Raw genomic sequence first — 24,335 nt, forward strand, 5'->3', positions numbered from 1 at the left:
GAACACCAAAACAGAATGTGAGTAAGTACCAAAAGTATCTGTGTACTTCTCTTTTTTGGTGCCAGTGTGCCACTTAGCAAGAAACAGTCTGGTACAGATGTCTGGTTTGCCACTGCTTAGATATACAGCATTAAAACTACAGCATGAATGCTGAAACTCTGGTATCAGCCAGTCTTATCCAATCATCTCATAAGAAATCCACATGGCCAATTACTTTTTTAAAAATACTCCTTCAACCTAGTAGATTTTATGCAGAGAGAAAATTGTTCCTGTTTTCTTTCAATACCACACACTTGACATCTGAATAAGGAATGATGTAGTCATACTATTTGTTCCATCCATGAGATTAAAGGGTTTAATGCATCTAAATGCCTTTGAGATTTCTTTAAACATTTTTATATACACAAGTCTTCTTTTTCCACAAATATTTACATGGCAAGTATTTCAGAAGAAGAACCACTATGTCTACATCTCCACAAGCATAGCAGCACATTGGAGCTGCTTCTTGTAGAAAAAGAAATCACAGAAGCTCTCAGAGTAAAACTTAAATGACAATTCAATGATGTAAATATATGACCTTGTCATATATTTCAGACTAAGAGGCTATTAAATTATATTGGTACTTCAGGATAAGGTTTTTGGAAACAGCTAGACAGCAGTTTTACATCCCTCTTCCTTTTCATGACGGAATAGTATTTTCTCAGTTTACAGATTTTTCTTTTTATACATAGAGAGAGAGAGCATGTACAGGCAGTACATTTCAGGATCTAGCTCATTCTCCCCGATAGATACTGGTCAACCGTTCTAACTCTCTGCAGTTATCCATGGAGATGGCTTCTGCTTTCCTTCGAAGACGTTCGTCTCTGTACACTTTTGCTGCATACAGTAAATCTGTTTCTTTAAAAACAAAAACAAAGTAAATAAAACATATTGGCAATAGCTGACAAATGTTATTTGTTTCATAAAATGTATACACCACTTGAGTGTAAAAAACCTCAAAGTGGTTTACAGAAAGAGAAAACAATAAAATGTCATCTACTTCTTTCATATGATGCCAATACTAAAATGATTCAGATCCACAAATTTTCAGCCTGCCAGAGAGTACCCTCTTCTCTTGGATGCCATGTGGCTTTCAATTTTCTCTCTCCCCTTTTTTATTTAATATATAAACCGCCCTATAACAATGGATCATAGAAGCCGTGTACCAACCCAAGCTGGAAAAAGGTGCTCCAAGCCACTCATGCAACTTACAAACCCAGTCCTTTAGAGGGGCTACCTCTATCCAAATTACAAACCCAGTCCTTTAGGGGGAATACCTCTCTATAGTTTGCACTGAACCTAAGCTTATTGGCCTTCATCCCCCTCATTACCACAGCCCAGCATTGATCTAGATAGACACCCTCATCTGGATTCAATATAAAGGAGGGGGGAACCCCTAGATGTAACTGACAAACTGCTGACACAACATTCCAAATCCCCAGATGACCTCACCCAGCCATTTCATGTAGATGTTAAAAAGCATGGATAAGGCTTCTGCCTTCAGGACCCCAAAGCCAGGGATGAACACCCGCTTCTGTCCAAGTACAAGAGGAACTACTAAACAGCAATGCTGTCCACACCCAATCAAGCAACATCTTTAGGAGGTTACTAAAACAGATACTACTAAGAACAGTGTCCAAGTATAAAAGAAAACAATAACACTTTCTGTGTCTCCCTACTAGCAAACATAATCCCACAAGGCAACCAAGACAGTTTTGGTGCCTAAACCAAGGCTAAACCCTGAATGAAATGGTTTTATAAAATGAATTTAATTCAAGAGTGTCTGGAATTGGTCAGCCACCTGCTTGAACATCTTGAAGAGGATGCTAGCCACCAGAATATAATTGTTGAAGTATTCAGATTCCAAATAAAGTCCCCCCCACCCCCGGAATTTTATGACTGCTTCTGAGGTGGTTGGGGTCATTCCCCCTCTTGCTGACAATAAATATAGCTCTTCCACTGCAACTGTTCGAAGCACTCTACAAAGATAACCTTAATAATTCTTATACAACAACCTTATAAGTCAAACCAATGGCTTGTCTAATCCAGCATCCTGTTTTCACAGTGGCAAACCAAATGCCCATGAGAAGTCTGCAAGCAAGACCTAAGCACAGGAGCACTTGCCCTTCCTACAATTTCCAAGCCATCCAAGTTGGTCATTGGCAGTTAGGTGCTCCTGTTGATGTGTCAGGAGGTGTGGGTGGAAAGATACTGACTCAGCAGGACTCACACATGATCCAATGTGCAGGGGTTTCAGTTCTGCTTTACACAGGGTTCAGGTGTGCAAGTGAGTTCTCTGCCTATCTACTGGTGTGCGGAAAATTCAATACGACATTAGTTGCAGGGCAGGTGGGCGTGGTTTAGGGGAAATGAACCTGGAGCTCACAAACCTCTGAAAAGGGGGGAAACTCCCTTAGGATCCATGCCAGTATCTCATTCTATTCGGAGCTACATGTTATTTTGGTATAATGCCTTTATTTTTTAAAAAATCATAAGGTCCACTTACTTTGTTGCCTCTCTTTCCAACAGTTATTTCGAATGTTGGACACATAGTCCTCTTCCACACTCTTTTCCACCTTCTGCAAATTTGCACCTTTATATTCATTTTTAAAGTCCTTGTTGACATAATAAGCAACACCCAAGTTTTGTGTCTGCATCTGAATGGTCTGTCCTGAACCCCTGTAAAGAGATCCCATACTAATTGTCAGCCTGTGTCACTGTCCCCAATGTTGTTGTCAGCAAAGAAAAATCAAAGAGGGTTTCAGATTCATTGCAACATAAATAAGAGTTTTCACGAAAGTCTTTACATATATACAACACCAATTTGCCATGTCTGTAAAGCAAGAAATAGCAATATTATAAATGATGTCTTGTATCTGGTGTCCGATTTTCTGTAAACTCTATACCTTCCATGTTGTTGGTTTGCTAAAACATGTCTAGAGCTTATCACAATGATGTGGGCATTCTATTGAGTTAGATTGCTCCTAATTAGAAGGCTCCAGATTTAATATCCTAGCATGCAATTTGCCTTTTTCACAGCTACTGCACACTGGATCAACATCTCCATCAAGCTATTCACAACAGCAAAGTCTCACTCCTGAGTCAGTCACTGCCAGTTCAGACCCCATGAGTGGATGTGTGAAAGATTCCTGCCCCCCCATGTAACACTTTACACTTGTTTACACTGAATTGAATTTTACAGTTCATTTTGGAGAGGTCCTCTATATTTACCTTTGCTTCATTTTTTTTATTAATCTACAAGAAAATATATTTTCATACTAAAGGGTTAAATTAAGAAATTCCCTCTGTTCTTAATTGCCTATATTTACAGAGTCAGCCAGGTTAAGATAGTGGCTTCCATTACCATAGGAAACTGGAAGCTAGTAGTGCTGTTGACTTCTCACCTTCTAGGGAGAGGCTATCACTCGGGTAGGAGGTCCTGGCCTCTGACACATGCGACTGCAGTCTAGCTACTAACAACGAATCTACTATTAGCATGAAAACATAATGCACATTGCATTAGTACATGGGTAGGCAAACTAAGGCCCGGGGGTTGGATCCGGCCCAATCGCTTTCTAAATCCAGCCCGTGGACGGTCTGGGAATCAGCGTGTTTTTGCATGAGTAGAATGTGTGTTTTTATTTAAAATGCACCACTGGGTTATTTGTGGGGCACAGGAATTTGTTCATCCCCCCCCCAAAAAAATACAGTCCAGCCCCCCACAAGGTCTGAGGGACAGTGGACCGCCCCCCTGCTGAAAAAGTGTGCTGACCCCTGCATTAGTAGATAAACTACCAACAGAAGTAAGTACCAGAAGGAAAGCCATTTGTTTTAAGCAATCCAAATAAGCACTAGGATTCCACTCACAAAAAGCCTGAAAATAGCTGTGGTTGCCATCTCCAGATCTCTAATTCTAAAAATCAAAACTCAGAACCACTTGTAAATACTTCTTACAGCATCATGCTGCTAGTTTAAAGTGCAACCAAATGGGTAAATTTCACTGTAAGCTCTACTTTAAACCTTGTCAAGGACAACCATGTGAGAACGATTTAAGGCCTCTTTTCCCAGTGAAGGTCAAAAATAAGGCGCAGAACCCTTAGCAGCACTGACCTAAGTGATGTAAACATAGCACAGACCCACAATAAGCCATTGTTCAGCTGAACTGAGCTTCTATATTGAGCTAGTTTTTCAAGGGGGTAATAGGAGCATTTCTTGCTTTCGGATTTTCCTGATCATTTCTGAATTGGTGCACACAAAGGAGAAAAGCTCTGCAATACATAAAGCTTGAAAAAATACAGGAACAGCATAGGTATTTTAAAATATCCATGTAAACCATACAAATATTAATAGTACTACTTACGATCTTGGATATAAGGAGTATGGAGGATTAGACACCATCAACTGGCTCAGCAAAGAGACAAGGATCAGCACAATAATTGGCATCAGCTGAATGAACATAGAGAAGCCGCCCTAGAGAAGGAAACAGCAATAACAAATCACAGGGTGTTTTGTTTTTGTTGGTAGGAATCTAGTCCACCATCACCACCACTTTCCTAGACAGGAAAGATGCGTACACGCCAAAAGACATATATTGGGTTCCTGTCCTGTTCCTGTCCCTGTCCAGTCTTTTCTTGAAAGCTTTGGAAGGAGATAGGTTGCACTAATGAATAGTTGCCTTATGTGTAGTATTTCTCTAACTTCATATTGTTTAAACCTATCACTTCATGTCCTATCCTCATGTGAAGCCATGGTTTAGAGTAGTTCTTAAACTTTTTCCTCTCCACCACTTGCCATCTTCTCCTGCCACACTAGTGTGACTCGCTACACCCTTTGAGAACCACTGGCTTAGAGGAATTGCAGGAATTTCCATAGAGAAGCAAAAGCAAGCTGCTGCTAGCTCCTCTTTATAAACTTTATGCCGCATATATAATTAAGTGCAAGGGTGCCCAAAATCTAATGTAGGCTACAATATTATGAAGAGGTACTTGGGGGTGAGCCACAATGGGTCTTACTTCTGAGTAAACATCATGCATAGGATTCCTCCATTAAAATTAGATACACTAGTTCAGAAAATTCGGAATTAGGTTTTTAACTGTTACTGTTTCCTTGCATCTGTTTACTAAACAGGCACTCATTTAGACAACAGAGCTGCAAGGCATGCTGCTCATTAATATTACTTCTAGGGATGATATTTCAAAAAAGATAAGTTCATGCAAAAGACAAACATACATCACCCCTCTCCTCTTCTCTTTCATGCCCACTATGACGATGTTGATTATGGTGACTGTAGCCAGACCTTCCATTAGAAAATGAATGCACACTGCCTACAGGGGAGAAAACATTTAAAAGATCGTATTGGGAGCAGAAAAAACATGACAAGGTGAAAAAGTAAGTACTCAGCTGTACTCGTTTTGAGGCAATGCAGAATGCCATACTAATTAGTACAAATAATATATTGCACCTTCAAGAAAAAGGCATAACAGTTTATTGGACCACTGGCTGCTAGTGGGTAAGGCAAGAAGTTTCACAAACTCGTTCTTCAGGTTTGCGAAAAGCAAATTTGGTTTTAAGCAAAGCACTGGGAAACATTAAATAGTTCATGGGAGCTCTGATATCATTGTATGAGAATCTTGCTGGTACATGAGGTAATGGTTGTTGAGCATGCTAAAAGGTAAAGGGACCCCTGACCATTAGGTCCAGTCGTGGCCGACTCTGGGGCTGTGGAGCTCATCTTGCTTTATTGGCCGAGGGAGCTGGTGTACAGCTTCCGGGTCATGTGGCATGACTAAGCTGCTTCTGGTGAACCAGAGCAGTGCACGGGAACGCTGTTTACCTTCCCGCCGGAGCGGTACCTATTTATCTACTTGTATTTTTTTTTTGTGCTTTCGAACTGCTAGGTTGGCAGGAGGCTGAGCATGCTAGAATAGATTTAATCAGTTACAAAAGCACTTCTTACACCCCATTCATTTAATACATATGTACAACTCAAGGTGGCTGTTCTACCTTAGGAAAGGGAAGTGGGAGATATTTGGGACTGACAAGTGAATGGGAAGGATGATACAGAGGGAGTGAGATGGAAGTGGTGTGCTAAGGCGAGGTGATCAGTGAACATACCTGTTGGAAATGCCCCACCGAAGAACATGTTAAAAAGGTCCTCTGGAGTAATATCTGCTTCACATCCCCTATGGAAGTTAAATCTACCGTTGCCAGGATGGCTGCATGGCTCTTCACTGCCTGTGAGGTCATATTGCTTTCGTTTTTCTGGATTGCTTAACACAGCATATGCATTTCCGATCTCTGAAATGCAGAGTGCAGGGGAAAGAAGCATGGGAGAAAAGAAACATTTTAGATACACAGAGAAGGGAGTGATACATTGTACTTGTATTAATTCACAGGTCAGACAGGGACCCAGACTGCCTGACTTGCAGTGAGCCACTTTTCCACACTGCACATAGACAACATTGGACATGGTCTCAAACATGTCTGGGGGTTGATGCATGGCACACAGTCTAAAAGGAGTAAGTTGTTGTTGTCAATTCCCCCTCCCCTTTGAAACATGGAAACAAATGTATAGTACAGATACCAGTGTGACTATAGTACTGTGAAATGCTTTGGGATGCCTCATAGGAAGCAACTTATTTATAAATAAAATAAATAACAATGCAAGTAGGCATCACAACAGAAAGTGTGTTCGGTAACATATAAACTTGTGTTCTTTTGGTGCAAGCAGTGCTTGGCCATAGCTGTGCCCAGTTGATTTTTTTATTTAAATACAGTGGAACCTCGGTTTTTTCGCCAACAACCCAGAAAGGAATGTTTCCATTTTTGAATGCACCTTGGACGCCGATCAGCTTCCGAGGTGCATTTCTCCATTTTTCCAAAGGATTTCGCTGACCAGCAATTGCGCCTCGATTGCTGAGCCTTTTAGAAATTGAACAGTCTTCCAGAACGGATTACATTTGACAACCAAGGTTCCACTGTAGTAAGTGTTCATGTCATATCACAAACTGTTTAAGAATGCCTTTGAAACAACCTACAGGGACCCTGCTCAAGACTGACAAACCCAGCACCCCCTGGGCACATGAAACAAGGTTCCCAGTAGCCTGGATTCCAGCTGATGGTTTGCTTTTACAACCCAATGCCTACCACCTTGTGTATGAGGATCTGAATATACTGAGCTACAACCAAAGGACCATAAATGGGAGGAAAAAAACAACCAGTGCTATTTTTGAAAGGTTTACAATAAGTTACTTCTACAGCAGTTTTTATCCTTCCACTTGCAGAAGTAGATGATCACAGATTTAGTTTCACTGTCACATAAAATGCTCTGGCTACAAGGTGTACAGCTTAGTGCAAGGTGTAAAAAGCCATCCTTTTGCAGCTACAAAAGAGCACCTTTGGACCCAACCCATTGTTAAAAGGCTGTGCATTAACACAACCAGTTGGGCAGAAGAGATACACCTGCCCCTGAAATGTTTTCTTTTCTACAAATGAATTAGAAAATATTACTTTTAAAAGCTTCTGTTGCTCCTGGTGCATGATTTTTGTCCGGATGAAACTTCAGAGCAAGCTTTCGATAAGCTTTCTTCAAGTCTTCGTCACCTGCATCTTTGGACACTCCAAGGACTTCATAGTAATTTTTACACTTTTTTATACTGCAAGAGGTCATTAAACAAAATAACTTCAATTTTAAAACACAACTATTAACTCTTAAAGCACAATTTGAGAAGTTCATTTTCAAGCAGCTTCATCTTATGTACAGAAACCACAGTACCAGTATTTTGATATTTTTTTTTTTTGCTTTTTTAGCAGTAATATTACACATACATTGAAAAATCCATGTGTAGAACTATGCATAATGTTGGTAATGTATTTTATTGTAAAGCAATGTTAACAAAGGAATCCCAGATATAATACACACACATCCAATATCAGTTACCTGAAACCCATTTAAGTGGGCAGCAGTTTTTATTCTTTGCCCTGTTATAACTTTACAGTTCATGATGGCAAAAGCATTATGAGGTCAATGATGTAACCATCAAGAAAGAGGTGGCTTCAAACACCAGAGGCTATAAAGGATAAACTCCAGGGACAAACAGTACAACTATTCTTACGGGGATGGATTAGAAAAAATGATGGCAGTTTGCAAGCAAAGCTCTTGTGTCTTCTCCTCAAACCAAAGGACACTTTTATCCTATTGCCATAGAATCCAGCAGCTGACTTGTGAAATTATTACTATTATCGAGGTACGATTATTAAATGTGGGTCAAAGCTATACTCACAGTATTTGAACTGCATGTACATTTTTAACTGAAAGTTTGGACAAAAGTGTTAAGAAACATAGGAGGGAATATTATGGAAACAGCTAGCTGTAGATAGGCTAGCGATTTCTAAAGAAATTAAATCACAAAATTCTTCTGTTAAAACAGATGAGTACTTTGATACATCTACGTATTAACAAGAGGCAAATCATTTTCATGAACTCTTGCTTGTATGAATATCAATCATGCATGACAGATACAGTTCATTATACTGAAGAAAGAATTGGTAAACTTCCATTAGGTAAAATAATTTGTAACATCTCAAAGCAGATCTGAATATTTCTTTAACAAAAAAAGCAAGGAATCTGCATGGAACCTGAAAGGGTAATAAGATTTACAGTGACTGTAGTTCTTCAACAAGGAAAGTGCACGCCTTGGAGTCTCATCTTGGTTCCAGCTCCTCTTTGAAGAGGAATTAAAAGTGCACCAAGGACAACTGGTAAATATTTTGGAGGAACACTGATATAGCGGCTAAATGGTTTTTAAAATTCCACTTTGATTCAGAGCAACACTAATCCAATAAGATAACGTAGTAGTTCCTACTAATAATAGTTACGAAAATGATCAACCCATCAGGTTCCCCCCCCCAGCTTAATGAGATTAAATGCTGTGATAGATATTCCAGAGACACCAGCATTACAATAAGAAAGATCTCTATTTCACTTTCATGCTGCCATTGGTAGTTGTGCAGGTTTTGAAGATGATAGCTCTTTACTAGAAAGCTAAGCCCATATTTTTTGTTTCAGAAACTTGGAAATGAAATTTTGCCCACATGAGAAGACATTATCACAAGACCTCTTTGGTGCAATAAAGTGAGCAGCCTTCTGTTCAGCTTGCTTAACCCTTATGCAATCAGTAAAGAGTTATTGCATCTTGCACTGCTCCCAGTTGAACCATTCCGTCACCGAGCAACACTCTATTGAAGAACTACAAGCACTCTCTCTTGTGTATAGGATGGGGAAGAAACTAAAATGCTTGTTTATATTTCTGCTATCAACACACATTATTAGATTCTAACCTGGCAAAAATATCCTTAAACTAATCACTTTGAGATTGTTCTGCTCTATAATTGGTTCTCCTCTGCTTCTTAACATTATTGACCAAACATTCAGGTGATGTACATGCAAACCAAATGTTGTTGGTATAACTTCTGTCATATTCAGTGAGGTGCAGAGACTAAGCATGCAGGAAAAGAAGCAGAAAAATCTATGTCAGCCATGAAGCTCACTGGCTATGTGCCAGTCACTATCTCTCAGCTGAACCTACTCCGCAGAATTGTTGTTAAATTAGATTGGGGTTGGGGATAAGAAAAATCTTGTCCATCTCTGTTAGCTTCTTGGAAGAAGGGCGGAATAGAAATTCAATAAATAACAATAAGAATAAAAACCTCAGGATGCAGCAAAGGCGTGACTAGACTATTTGCATCATATTTTAGAACGTGGATGGAGAATCTCTGGCCTGCCAGCAATATCTGGCTCCCAGAAGATTCCCATCGGCCACTAGGAACTCTTTTCTTCAGTTTTGCCCCTCCTCCTTGACATTCATGCCAATAGCATATGGGACCCCAGCTAGTCCAGAAGTACAATAGATTGCAAGCTTGGGGGCCAATCCAGATCAGGACCCTGGCATGGACTAAGGAGCCTTTTACCCTTTCCTCCTGCACTGGAAAAGTTATCTCACTTACTTCAATGAGAGATTCAATCAGGAGTTGGGAACCTTTTTTTTCTCTGTTGAGGGCCACATCCCCTTGGGGCAATCTATTAGGCGTGCATGTTAAAGTGAATAGGACTGAAGCTTGTGGTGGGGGAGCCAGAGTCCAAGGGGGGGGGGCACCCTCTTGCTTTTGGGCTTGCTCTCCATGCCCCTGCTTTTCTTTCTCCTTATCGCTTGCAAATTGGGTCAAGGATCACATGTTCCTCATAATATAATTGCTGATTGGATTCAGGTTAGAGGTGAAAGAGTCACTAATACATACACTAAAGGAAAAGAAGTAGGAAAGGACCTATTCACCTACCATGTTAATAGTAGAATTAAATTAAAATACTTCAGTATATGGAACAATTCAACATATTGACACAGCTGCTGTTTATACAGGCAAAACTGTCTTAGCCATCTTATTTACTGTTTGAAATGATAACAAGCTACATCAGGCTCTAGCTGATATTGACAAAGCATTCAGTCAACATAGCGGCCATGCGCTCAAACTATGAGACCTTTCAAAAATGGAATCCATGAGTTTAGCTCTCGCATCAGAACATTTAAGTGACAGCTGTACTGCTCCAAAAGGTTGGCTTAAAACCTTCGTAAAAAGCAGTGTGATGTTCTCAGCTAATATTCTTAAGCTGAACTCACACTGGCAACATCTGAAGAGGTACTTTTTTTACCTAGGCCAGCCTTCCACAACATGGTGCCATCCAGGTCGTTTAGACTACAACTTTGATCAGTTTCAGCCAGCGTGGCAAATGTTGTTGTTGTTGGCATCCGTCTGGAGTGTGCCTCTGGGGGTGAAGTCAAATGACTGTGTTAGCCTGGGCAGTGTGTATGAAAGTCCTGGGCTGCCCAGATGACAAGACTCCCCTTTTGGCCTCGCTGATGTGATCCAAAGGAAAGCACAGCAATATGTTTTGCACCAGCTTGGCACCAGGAGTTGCCTGTAGGAGGCTTACAAGATGCCTTAGAGACTCCACTTAGGATTTTCCTAGGGTTTACTCTTCAGCCTTTTCTTCTCCTGAAATTGCAGCATGGCAATTGGTCAGGTATTATTAGAACTGCTGTCCAACAACAGATGGAGGGCACCAGGTTGGGGAACGCTATGCTGTCAGATACACTTGTAATTTATTATCAGTACTATCAACAGGCAACCTGTTTATTTAGGAAAATACCTTTGCACTCCTTCCACTTGATCTTTGGTGTAGGTCTTCCCACTTTCACCTGCAGCAGATGCACTGCTGTCCTTCATGCTGTTGGGTTTGTTCTTATCACTTCCACTTGCTGGTTTTCGACAGTAAGCACCACTCCCGGCAGCACTCCCGTTCTTTGAAATTGCTTCCAGTAACACTACAGAAGAGAAGGAGTGTAAGCTACATAAGCATAGAAGATACTGTTGATAGGCTTACATTTTGAGGACAAATGGGGGAAAGAATCAGATAAAATAATTATGTTCCTAGGCTAATATTTGCAATGAATTCCTATGCAGCAGGTCTAGTCAGAATAAGCACCACTGAGTTCAGTAGAACTTACTTTCAAGTAAGTGTGTATAGGATAGCATTTTAGAGTACAATTTGAACCATCCCACCAATGTCCCAAGGAGTTAAGACAGTGCATAGGTGCCTTTCTGCCACCAGAGATGAGTGCTAATGGAAAGCTATTGTCAGTCGTTCTCCTGCCAGCAATAGCAAGTGCCCCCAAACAAGGCATTGAAGGGCTGTGGCACCAGCAATCCCTGAGCTTCCTTTTATGACAATCTGGAGGTCGCACAATGAAAAGGAAGGAAGAACCGTCTTCCCAAAGTTAGGAAAGCAGTGCTGGATCCACTGCTTCATACACACAGGCCCCCACCTCACACCCCACAGCAAGAAATATTCTTGTCCCCCATATAACAGAAAGAGATTATGCCAAACTAGCTGTTGAATTGTACAGAAGATTGATCAGTTAATTGGTTTATTACTGTGGTTTATTATTCATTTATTATCTTTGTGGTGACACACTGCTATAGACAGCTCAATCACACATCCTCAGAATATATATTTTTAAAGCACATAAAATAGAGTAGTTAAAAGTGACACAAGACATCTGGATTGATGTCACGAGTGCCATACAAAAGGTGCCTATGCGCTACTATAAGTACCTGCTCAATCATTCCTGCATTTCAGGGGCTGGACTAGATGACCCCCGGGATCCCTTCCAACTCTGTGATTCTATGCTGCTACTATTATCACAAAAAGTAAGTTCAGTAGTAGTTCCTTTTGCTAGGAAAAGAATTGTTTTCCTGCATCTCCATACACAGCTTTTAAGGCAAAGAGAACAAGCAATCATTTCACAGTAATTGCTGAGGCCGCACTGTCTGGTTGATTCAGTCCTGCCTGCAAAGTCTTCTATGGAGAGTCACACAGCAAAATGTAGCACCCAAAAAGGCTGATTCTGACCCATTTCAGACTGTGTTCTGACATCTAAATTATTAAATCCACAGAAAGGAAAACCAAATTCTCTTGTCAAGAAGGGGCTAAACTTGAGTTATTTCTTCCTGAAAACTGAAACCTATAGTTTCAGTTTAATCAAGATCTTTTTGCTGTAAGAAGCAAAATAGAATAGGTTAGAGTTAGATGATACCATCAGGCGATACTATGATGCAACTAAATTACTAAAATAAGAAATATAAGCTGCCACCTTTGCAAGGGCCTCCATCCCAGCTTGATGAAATCTTTGACAGTACAGTGGTGCCCCGCAAGACGAATGCCTCGCAAGACGGAAAACTCGCTAGACAAAAGAGTTTTCCGTTTTGGAGGTGCTTCGCATAACGAATTTCCTATGGGCTTGCTTCGCAAGACGACAATGTCTTGCGAGTTCCTGCTGGTTTTCCCCCCCTCCCCCCTTTTTCTAAGCCGCTAAGCCGCTTATCAGCTGATCCGATCAGCAGATAAGCCGCTAAAAGCCACTAATAGTGCTAATCCGTCAATGGGCTTGCTTTGCAAGACGAAAAAACCGCTAGACGAAGAGAATCACAGAACGGATTCTTTTCGTCTTGCGAGGCACCACTGTACTGTATTTGAGCAATCAACTGACACACGTCCTAAATTTCCCAAGTAATGTAATTTTAAATGTATATGATATTAATATTAGATTAAAAAGACTTTCTTGAATTAGTAAAAATAAGTTTTAAGATTGGAAAATCCTAAGCACACTTATCAGGGAGCATTTCCCACCGAATTCAGTGCAGGTCACTTCTGAGCAAATACGCTTGGGATCTGTAAAGTACAGCCATTGTCTTGTAATGGATTAAATCAGAACTGCAAGGAAAAAATCCCTTCAACAGCCTTAGAAGAAAACTATTTTCTACCATGTTGTTGTTGATCATTACTATTACAGCATTGTAAAAATGCAGAAGGGAAACTTCTAATTAATCAAAGTTGTTAAGAAAATGCACATTTTTGAAACTAACAGGACTTCAAACAGAATGAAAAGTCTGTTAGTGTGAAGCATGTGAAGACAAATATTGTAGGTAGGAAATGGGATTACCGACTTGTATCTTTTCTAGTCCATTCACATTTCTATTAAAATGTCTAAGAACGTTATAATCCTTCTCACTAAGATATGAAGAACTGCATCTGCCAATTTCTACAAATAAAGCTGCTGTTAAAAGCACAAAAGCAGGCTAGGTTGGTGTTGTTATCCCCAGTCAGTTTGCAATCCCAACAGAAAGGCTGTCCCTCAAGTACCAGGAATGAAATGCTAATATGGCAACTCTTATTATTGCACTCAGAACTCAGAAATAAGGATACAAATTCACTAGAATATTAAAATAATAATTTTTAAATAAGACAAAACATATCCAATTGATTTTTTAAATAATCCACATTAGTATACATACTATTTACATGCAAATAAAGCATATAAATTAATTGCTTCAATATGCCTCAGTGATGTGGACATATGCAGTGCTCTAAGGAAGAATTGAAATGGCCAGTAAAGTACAATGCTATTTATATAGTAAATTCAAATCCAGACTTCACTCTTGTAAAGCCCTTGAAATAGTTCCACAATTATAAGCTTCTTTCAATGCCCTTTGCTGTGTCTGCTGTTGATTGTGAAAGGTACAATCTATTCTCCTGCTTGTGTATGGTTGCTATCATGTTATATAGAACCTAAAGGAAACTCAAAAAAACCAGCCTGGGCTTCTCAAAGCACAAAACAAAAATACCAGCTGTTTAGATGGAAGAACAGATTCTTCTGCTCCCAAAGAAGGCACAAATAAATCAGGAACAAATAGGCCTACAGGTGCTATATAGTCCCTTAACAGGTCCCTCCAGGGAATCAAAGACTGCAAGCAAAATATTTGCTGAAGTCCCATCAGTCTTAAGCATGCAAACTACCTCTGTAAGAAAGAAGTCAAACTAACTGAAACACCACTGGCTTAAAGTGACATCCAAAGTCATTCTTCCTTCCAAGAACAGACTTAAATGAATTAAAATAAATATAAATAAAGTGATACAAGTTTACCTGACATTTTTTGGGCCAACGTCCTGTAAGAAGAGGGTGGCTAACATTTTGCAGCCCAAAAACCACATTGAAGGTTGGTTAGAACTATTTTTAATATTGTGTTTTAATTGCAGTAACCTGCTCTGGGAACTTCGAGTGAAGGGTGTGTGATAAATTTCTATACTGTAGTATCATCACCGTCCCCCTCAAGGACTGCATGCCACTGTACACTCACATGCACACACTCACCACACACATAGGTACACTCAGAGAGGCAGGCAGAAACATTCAAGCAGCACACCCCTCCTTTCTGCTGATCAGCCTAGCACTCCAACAGGGAATAAAAGCACTGTCTCTGTTCTTCAGAGATATCAGTCTCTGAAGAGCATCATAGTGCTGGGCTACAAGAGGAACCTCTCCTCCACAGGCTAGTGTTGTGATTGCAAGGAAACCCCAACTTACTTACAATGATGCCTCTTCTCCCTCTGGCATGGAGCCACTCCTAGAAGGTCTACTCTAAGCACTCCCCTGTTTCCCAAACACTAAGGCCTACTAAAAACTGCATTACGCCAGAGGCAGAAAAGATACCTCCATCTGAAAGAGAGCTGGTGGGCTGCTGCAAGTGCCTTTGCGACACTGGCTCGCCATCTCTGCCATATGACATCCCTCATCCAGATATTCAAGCAGATTTCCTTAATTAAGACAAATTCCTTAATTAAAGTGAATTCCTGTGAAACTTACTTAGGAGTAATTCTTTAATACTTACTTTAAACTGAATTTGCAAAAACTAGGTGTGCCTAGGCTTGATTATTTGCCAAGGTTGCAGCTCTTATGGCTGGCGAAGACTACAAATTTGGATTTGAAGCAGGGCTATGATAATGTTACATGTGCTGCAAAGATCCAGTTCCACTGCTTACTGCAATTTGCACTACTGCTTTTATATCTACTGAAGTAAACAGCAGTATAAACAAGAGCAACTCCCATGGACTAGCATCAGGCCTTTGGGTTGGCCTAGAACAGGGGATTAAAGTTTACTCCAAAGTTGTTGAGCTTTTTGCTTTTTTTTACAAATTTACCCCAGTTGTTGAGCTTTTTTAAAGGATTTTACCCCAGGACATATAGTGCCACATATACAGTGATGCCTTGGGTTACGAGCTTCATTCGGTCCGTTCTTAACCCGAAACCATTCTTAACCTGAAGCGTGCTTTCGCTAGTGCGGTCTCCCGATGCCGCCATCGTGAAATTTTCATCCTGAGGCAAAGTTCTCAACCCAAGGTACTACTTTTGGGTTAGCAGAGTTTGTAACCCAAAGCGTTTGTAACCCGCGGTACCACTGTACGTGCCTGGCCTAGAATACTGTAGATGCTTTCAGAAGGGAACGTAAACACACACCATTCACTTAAATTATTCAGGTAAATCTGCTCTTTTGAGAAATTTAAACTGAACTGCCCACTCCTCAGGTTTTTAATTATAGGGTTCAATTTAAACATGACACTAAGAGTGCAAGAACTTAGACACGCAACATTTCACAACCCTGCAGACCTCTGCTGCTAGGTATGTGACATGCTAACACTGCACACCCAGGTGAGCTGATCTGGCTTATCTGAGATACTGGAGACACAGAATGCTGCAAGGGTTTTACAAAATGTCTGGCAATATGTTTCAGCTGGATCATAGTTGTTGGAGAATCTCTAAATAAAACAGAGCTCAGCTAGGTGTACATTCTATGATGGCATTTACTGAAGAAATTATCTGCTAAGTCTTATTTGTGCTTTTAAAATATACAGTTCATTACCTTCATCTTTAATATTAGGTCCATGCCAGTTACAAACTTGGATATACTGCTATTCAAAACATGACATCCACAGGCAGTATCGTTTGGAAAGCCTTAAGGACAACATTTGATCTATAAAACCCTATGCAGCTCAGGACCACCTCTCCCTGTATGCAATAGCGCAGACCCTGTGGTCTTCATCAGAGCTCCTTCTCCATGCACCTTACTTGAGTGAGATACAGAGGGAGCCACGTGAAAACAAGAGGTTTTCAGAAGTGGTCCCCCGTACGTGTAATGCTCTCCCCAGGGAAAAGTGCCTGGCACCATCACTGTCAGTTTTTAAGTGCTGGCCCAAAATCTTTTCATTCACTCAGGCTTTTGGCAACAAAGCCGGTCTCTACAGTGGTGCTTATCTTTTAATGGGGTGCGTAGGATTTGCCATGACTCTAGTGTGTTATTGGATGAGCACTTTAGGTACTTTGTATTATATACTGCTTTAAATTTTCTAAGTTAAATTGTTTTTAACTGTTATATTTCATCTTGTTAAGTTGTTTTGAAACTTTTTTCTTTTCTTTTTTTGCAAAATGTAACTAACAAATGTAAATAATAATAATAATGTTACTTTTCTTATTTGCAGAAGAATCTTCAAGTAATATATGTACTGGTCCAGGGCAATGACGATACATATTGCTCTGAAAGCCACATATATTTTTGAACATGTTACCTTCACACCAGATTACCAGGGTACACATACTGTGACCTGAAATATAACCAGGTATTTGAAATGAGCCAACATATATTAGCAAAGCCGTTTGTACTTTCATAGACTGGGTTTCGTCACAGATCAGCCTAGATTAGGCTAAGTGAGTAATGTGTAACAGGTATCTCAGGAACAACTTATATTTGTATGATCCCAGAAAAAGCTCTAAACTGTGGAGGGAATGATAATTTCAAAACATTACCATCTCTTCACTTTTGTATTTCAAATATCCAGCCTTGATTCCACAGTTTAACCAGATTTCAAGTCCTCCTATGCTTTTAGCAGTTGGAAACTAGCTTGGATAAAAGGGAACTTGGGACAATTGTGCAGTCTACAGCATACAGGAAATAATTTGGGCATGGGGAATAGCTAAGTAGTGAAACAAGGAAATGGAAAATTGGAGGCAGGCTTAGCATAAAAGATTAAGGGCTGAGCACATTTCCACAATCATATGTAGGAATCTGACATCCAATAAATTCAGCTTCCTGAGAATCTACGGTTTTACTTTAAAAGAAGCAAGCCAGTGATGTTCACGTGGGAAATCTTCCATAAGAAAAAAATCCAGTACTTCATTTTTCTATGGAAAAAATATCATTTTATACATTTACTAGTAACAATGAATGGATACCAATTGCAAATACAGTATTAGGCAAGTCTGGAAGCTTCACATTTTTGCTGTATTCACTAAATAAAAGTACAATAGACATGCTAAATTTGATCACTCTCTAGGGTATCAGAAACTTTTTCCATTACAAGTTACCCTTGCCTAGAAAAAAACCTCACACCACTGCTTCTAAACCTGCAAAGATATGCTTAAAGCATGTGAGCAAGAAAGATGGAGGGCTGGGTAGAATTTTGAGCGACCTGGGTTTCAGTGATATGCATGGTTGATGAAACTAAAATCATGTAAAATAAGCAAATATATATTGGGGAAAATCTAGGTCACCCTTTTTAAAATTTCTACAAAAGCCCAGGATATACATGTAAGTTCATGGAAACCTGAACTTGCTTACTGCCACACTTAAAACTGAACCCCTGCCAGCAAGCTAGAGTTAAGAAACTAGAAATTTATTATCATTTCTCAGTCCCTCATGGAAACAGATTCCCTGGGATCCCCTTACAGAAGTCAAAACAAGCTAAACCAGACCACCCAGCTACAACGCTATGCACACTTACCTAAGGCTAAATGCCAATGAACTCAGTGGCACTTGAATAGTCCTGCATAGGATTGCACTACACAACTGGTTTGTTTGTTGTGTAGATATACCCCAAAGATCAAGTTTCTAAAATTTCAACAGGTACAGCTCATGTATTACCAAGTGTTTTTCCGACAAGACTACATACTTTTTTGCTTTTTACAATAGCAAAAAGAAAGAACGAACTGAGGCAACGGTGCTGGCTCCAGTTGTATAACAAGAAAGGTGGGGGGGGGGGAGTTGCAACTATACTAAGGCACTTTTAATACAGTGCAGCGCTAACTCAGTCGATACTGAAGTAAGACCTGTGAAATTTAATTACAGCTACTCCCTACTAATTGTGGCTAGAATCATCTCTGCTAATTATCCTATAGAAGTTACGAAACATGACAACAGGATTTCTATAGCAAGGGAGTACCCAGTTCAAAGGTTGCCTCACTAGGTAACTTTAGGTGAACTCACTAGGTAACTAGGCAACTGACTCTCTGGACTACCTTACAGAGTTGCTGTTGTAATCCATCAATGAAATAATGGGCATGAAACATGTTGAAACTTATTTATAAATACTACATAATATCGTCATCAGGATTGGTTTCAGGATATGGGGACACCGGTGGCAACTGCTAACCACTGGGTGAGGTGGAAAGTGGAGAGCCAAACAGCAGGTGGAGCCAAAGCCAGTAAGAGGCAGAGCCAACGAAATCTAGTTTTATTCCCATCCTCCTTCCTGCTGAGTTCTACAATGGCAGCACTGAGACTAAGCAAGTAGAAGCTGACAGCCAGGGCCACCCCCTAGAATGACTAAGTAGGAAGACAGGTAAGTTGGGGCTGGCCATGGCTGACTGAGGTTGGAGGAGCTGGTGTCCTATTTGCCCTAATGGACCAGTCACCACTCATCTTGCTTTTCAGGCCAAGGGAGCGGTGTTTGTCCACAAACAGCTTTCTGGGTCATGTGGCCAGCACAAAGTTTCTGGCACAACAGGACAGTGTGACGGAAGCCAGAGCGCATGAGAATGCTGTTTACCTTCCCACTGCAGCGGTATCTATTTATCTACTTGTACTGGTGTGCTTTCGAACTGCTAGGTTGGGAGAACCTGGGACAGAGCAACAGAAGCTCAGCCTGTCATGAGGATTCAAACTGCCGACCTTCTGATTAGCAAGCCAAAAAGGCTCAGTAGTTTGGACCACAGTGCATTCCACTGTGTACCATGAAGGGAGGGTGCATAAATGTATAGAGGCAGCAGCTCACACAATACACACTTGCTTTGGGTGGCACTGCAGGGATGACCAAGCCCCACAGCTATCCAGAAGTTCTCCAGCTGCCACCATACCCAACCACTGGATATGCTACCTGCAGCTAATGGGAGTTGGGGTCCACAACATCCGGAGACCATCAGGTTGGGGAAGTATAGTCTGAAGTAGCCTTACTCAACCTTGGGTCCCCAGGTGTTGTTGCTAATCCTTTACCTTTACTCCCATCAACTTCCCCAATAATGGTTGGGAGTCAAACTCTGCCAATAGTGTACGGTCTGACAAATTCCTCCATTGCATCTCTGACAATTTCATTTCTCAGAAGGTGGCAGAACCAACAAGAGGATCATCCATCTTGGACGTAGTCCTCACCAATAGGGAGGAACTGATTGATGAAGTGGAAGTGCTTGGAAACTTGGGAGGAAGTGATCAGGTTCTCCTGGGTTTCAGGATACAGAGGCATGAGAAAACTGAGTGTAGTTGGACATGTACTCTGGACTTTAAGAAGGCCAATTTCGAAAAGCTGAAGCAGCTACTGGTTGTGATCCCATAGTCAGAAATACTGAATGAGAAGGGCGTCCAAGAAGGATGGGAGATTCTAAAAGGAGAAATATTGAAGGCCCAAATGCAGACAATACCAACAAGAAAGAAAAGTGGGAGGCATCTAAGGAAACTGATGTGGCTGCATAAGAAGCTTACAGATGAGCCGAGAGTTAAGAAGGGCATGTATAAGAAATGGAAGAAAGGGGAAATCACAAAGGAGTGTGGCAACAGTTGCAGGGGGAAAGTCAGGCTGGCTAAAGCTCAGAATGAGCTCAGGCTTACAAGAGAGGTTAAAGATAATAATAAAGGTTTCTTTGGCTATGTCTGAAGTAAGAGGAAGAACAAGCAAGTGGTAGGTCCTCTGCATGGGGAATACGGAGAAATGCAATTGGGTGACAGAGAAAAGGCACTTAACACCTACTTTGCCCTTGTCTTCACCCAAAAGGAAAGTGATGCCCAACCTGGTGATAACAGAATAAATGATGTAAGGAGGGAGCTGCAGCCCAAGATAGGAAAAGAGGTAGTAAGGGAACACCTAGCTACGTCAAATGAATTCAAATCTCCAGGGCCTGATGAGCTGCATCCAAGGCTACTAAAAGAGCTTGTGGAGGTAATTTCAAAGCCTTTGTCTATCACCTCTGAGAATTCCTGGAGAACAGGTGAGTTCCCTACAGATTGGAGGCGGGCAAATGTTGTCCCCATCTCCAAAAAAGGGGGAAAGGAAGACCCAGGTAACTACCAACCAGTGAGCTTGACATTGATACCAGGAAAGGTCCTAGAACAGATAATTCAACAGTCAGCCTGAACAGTTAGAAAAGGATGCTGTGATTACTAAGACCCAGCATGGGTTTCTCAAAAATAAGTCATGCCAGACCAATCTGATTTCTTTCTTTTTTTTATGCAACTACAAACTTTGTGGATCAGGGAAATGCTGTGGACATATTGTATCTTATTTCAGTAAGGCTTTTGACAAAGTCCCCCATGATAGTCTCACGAGGAAGCTGATAAAATGTGAGTTGAATGAGGTAATTGTTAGGTGGATTTGTAGCTGATTGACTGACCAAACCCAAAGAGTACTCATTAATGGTTCCTTGTCATCCTAGAAAAAAGTGACATGTGGGGTGCTGCAGGGTTCTGTTCTGGGCCAGTTGTTGTTCAATGTCTTTATAAATGAATTGGATAAAGGAACTGAGGGGATGCTCATCAAATTTGCAGATGACAATTAACTGGGAGGGGTAGCTAATGCCGCAGAAGACAGAATCAGAATTCAAAATGACTGACTGAAGAACTGGGCACAAGCTAACAAAATGAATTTCAATAGGGACAAATGTAAGGTTCTGCACTTAGGCAGGAAGAACTATAGGCACAAATATAAGATGGGGGACACCTGGCTTACTAGCAGTATATGTGAAAAGGATCTAGGGGTCTTGGTGGACCACAAGCTGAACATGAGTCAACAGTGCGATGCAGCAGCAAAAAAATCTAATGCTATTCTAGGCTGCATCAACAGAGGTATAGTGTCCAGATCAAGGGAAGTAATAGTACCACTCTATTCTGCCTTACTCAGACCACACTTGGAATACTGTGTCCAATTTTGGGGACCACTAAACATCCGACTAAACATTCGAAAAAACTTTCTGACAGTAAGAGCTGTTCAGCAGTGGAACAGATTCCCACAAGAGGTGGTGAACTCTCCTTCCTTGGAGGTTTTTAAACAGAGGTCAGATGGCAATCTGTCATGGATGCTTTAGCTGAGGTTTATGCACTGCAGATTGGACTTGATGACCCTTGGAATGCCTTCCAACTTTAAGATTCTATGGTCCTATGATCTCTAGCTAGCAGGACCACTGGTCAGGGTGATGGGCATGAGACTCTTTATCTCAGGGTCATGAGTTTCACCCCGACATTGGGCAAAAGATTCCTACATGGCCTGGGACTGAACTAGATGACCCTCATAGTCCCTCCCAACTCTACAATTCTATAATACTGATACTTCAATCCAGCATGGAACTCTCAGGTCCCCCACCCCCCAAAAAAGTTAACCAATAAACCTCAAAATTACCAAATTGACTTCAAATCTAACCAAAGAGCTTCACCCATCACTGATGTTTCCCAAAAATGTTTATATATTCTAAATGGAAAGTGCAAAAACAGGGGGGGGGGGAGGGTTGTTGGCATGCCCTAATACTGTCCAAGCGTCTTTCATTACGATCTGATGAGACTCCTGGCCCGTTCTGTTTTCAGCAGCAGCTTCAGGAACAGGATCATTTGGGGGCCCAAAGATGAGAAAGGCTGCTTCCCCTGCCTGCTATAAAGAGCAAGAGCAGCAAACGCCGCCTCTCTCTTGCCGGCTCCCCGAGACCAGACCCCAGAGATGAGGCGACGGAGTTTACCCGACACCTCCGTATAGCCCCCCCCCCCTATTTTTTCTCCTTCTAGACTCCGGACACCTGACCGTGAAGGGAAGCCATGCTAGGATCCCAAGGGCGCTCTCGAGATACAAGGGCCACCTTTCAGAGGGAGCCCCGCGCGCGCTCACCTTTGGCGGTCTCGGTCGGGTAGAGCTTCTGGGCCTTGTTGAGGAAGCGCAGCGCCCGCTCCCGGTTGCCGGCCTCCAGGGCCTCGCGGGCGATCTCGATGCATTTCTCCGCCTCGTCGCGGTTCCCTTCCATGGGCCTGTCCTTCCTCCGCCTCCGCCCGCCGCAGCGCAGGGAAAAGGCGCCTGACGGGGCCAGCCGGGCGGGCGGGCGAGCGCCGCCGGGGCGCTGAGGAGGCCGGGGGTGGCGGGGTTGGCGAGAGGGGCGCTCGCCGGGGCCTTTCCGCGGGCCGCCTCACTCCGCGCCTCTGGGGCCGCTGCCGGCGGCGACGGGCGTCCTCCGCTGCATCGCCTTCCGCTTCTCCAGTCAGCGACGTCGGCTTAAGGCCGCTTGCTCGACGCACCGGAGCCGGCCGGGCCCAGCACCGCCGCCGCCGCTTCCGGGGACAGGCTCCGTGACCGGCCGCGAGGATCGCTTTGCGCAGGCGCGGCCGAAAGGAGCTCTCGCCTCCCAAATGCCACGACGCGAGCGCTGCTTCGCCGAGCGACCAGTCGAGGGCGCAGCCCAACCCCGGCGGGCTCAGGGGGCAACCTAACTGCCTGCTCCTCACCTTTCAATACACTTCGGGATGCTTTTCCTGGGTGAAGAGCACTCTCTTTTGTACCTTACAGAATTATATACTTGTGGTGTATTATACCGAGCTATGGTTTTAGGACAAGCTGAATTAGATCTCTCCTTCCCAAAAATGTGAGATGTTAAGAGGACCACATCAGTTTTTTAGGCTGTGCAACAGGGATTGGGAAACCATGGCCCCAACTCACACCATGCTGGCTACATGGATTTATTGCTGTTTTTAAATCATACTTAATAGCATCATTGGGACACGGGTGGCGCTGTGGGTTAAACCACAGAGCCTAGGACTTGCCGATCAGAAGGCCGGCGGTTCAAATCCCCGCGACGGGGTGAGCTCCCGTTGCTCAGTCCCTGCTCCTGCCAACCTAGCAGTTCGAAAGCATGTCAAAGTGCAAGTAGATAAATAGGTGCTGCTCCGGCAGGAAGGTAAACGGCATTTCCGCATGCTGCTCTGGTTTGCCAGAAGCGGCTTAGTCATGCTTGCCACATCACGACTGGACCTAATGGTCCCTTTACCTTTACCCCACCCTGGTGCCTCATGGTGGAATATAAGAAATCGGTAATATTCATCAACCCATCCTGCAACTGCTTTTCAGCTCCATACAGGCTTCTTAAGCCAACTGTCACTCAAGTGCACTCTGAAATGTTTTCTTTTCTGTGCTTTAGTAGGCACAAAAACTCAAGTAGCTAAACTTGCACAATCCACTCTAGGAGGCCAAGCTTCACAGAAGTATAAAACAAGCCTCTTAGAAAGACTGTAAGAAGTCCAATGAATCCAAAATGGTCCAGTGGAGTGTTGGGGGACAGAATGCAATGGTGATGCTGGGATAGGAAGCTCCCTTCCAACATTTACTGTACACCAGGAGGAGGTAACAATTTAGGGTCTCCCAAAATTGTCTCCAGCTGTTTTTGGACAACTTCCATAATCCACAGCTAGCAGGACCAGTGGTCATGGATGATGGGAACTGTAGTCCAAAAACTACTGGAGACCACAAATTTGCGAAACCCTGAAGAGTAAGGAGGAAGCACTGCATGTAAACTGCTGGTTTCTAATTAGGTGTGTAATTTGAAAAGGTCAGATTTTCT

The 24,335-nt window shown here is 42.2% G+C and overlaps 1 protein-coding gene across 1 annotated transcript; it reads right to left on the reverse strand.

Moving 5' to 3' along the window:
- DNAJB14 (DnaJ heat shock protein family (Hsp40) member B14) lies at nucleotides 1-22,838 on the reverse strand. Its single transcript, XM_082237029.1, has 8 exons — nucleotides 22,619-22,838; nucleotides 11,243-11,417; nucleotides 7,549-7,694; nucleotides 6,154-6,336; nucleotides 5,269-5,363; nucleotides 4,400-4,509; nucleotides 2,546-2,718; nucleotides 1-897 (listed from the first exon to the last, which is right to left on the reverse strand). Exons 1-8 carry the CDS (start codon nucleotides 22,749-22,751, stop codon nucleotides 773-775), a joined length of 1,140 nt encoding a protein of 379 aa, XP_082093155.1. The 5' UTR covers nucleotides 22,752-22,838; the 3' UTR covers nucleotides 1-772.
- Nucleotides 22,839-24,335: the final 1,497 nt, after the last annotated feature.

The sequence above is a fragment of the Podarcis vaucheri genome (assembly GCF_965113315.1).
Source record: "Podarcis vaucheri genome assembly, chromosome: 9".
NCBI lineage: Eukaryota > Metazoa > Chordata > Lepidosauria > Squamata > Lacertidae > Podarcis > Podarcis vaucheri.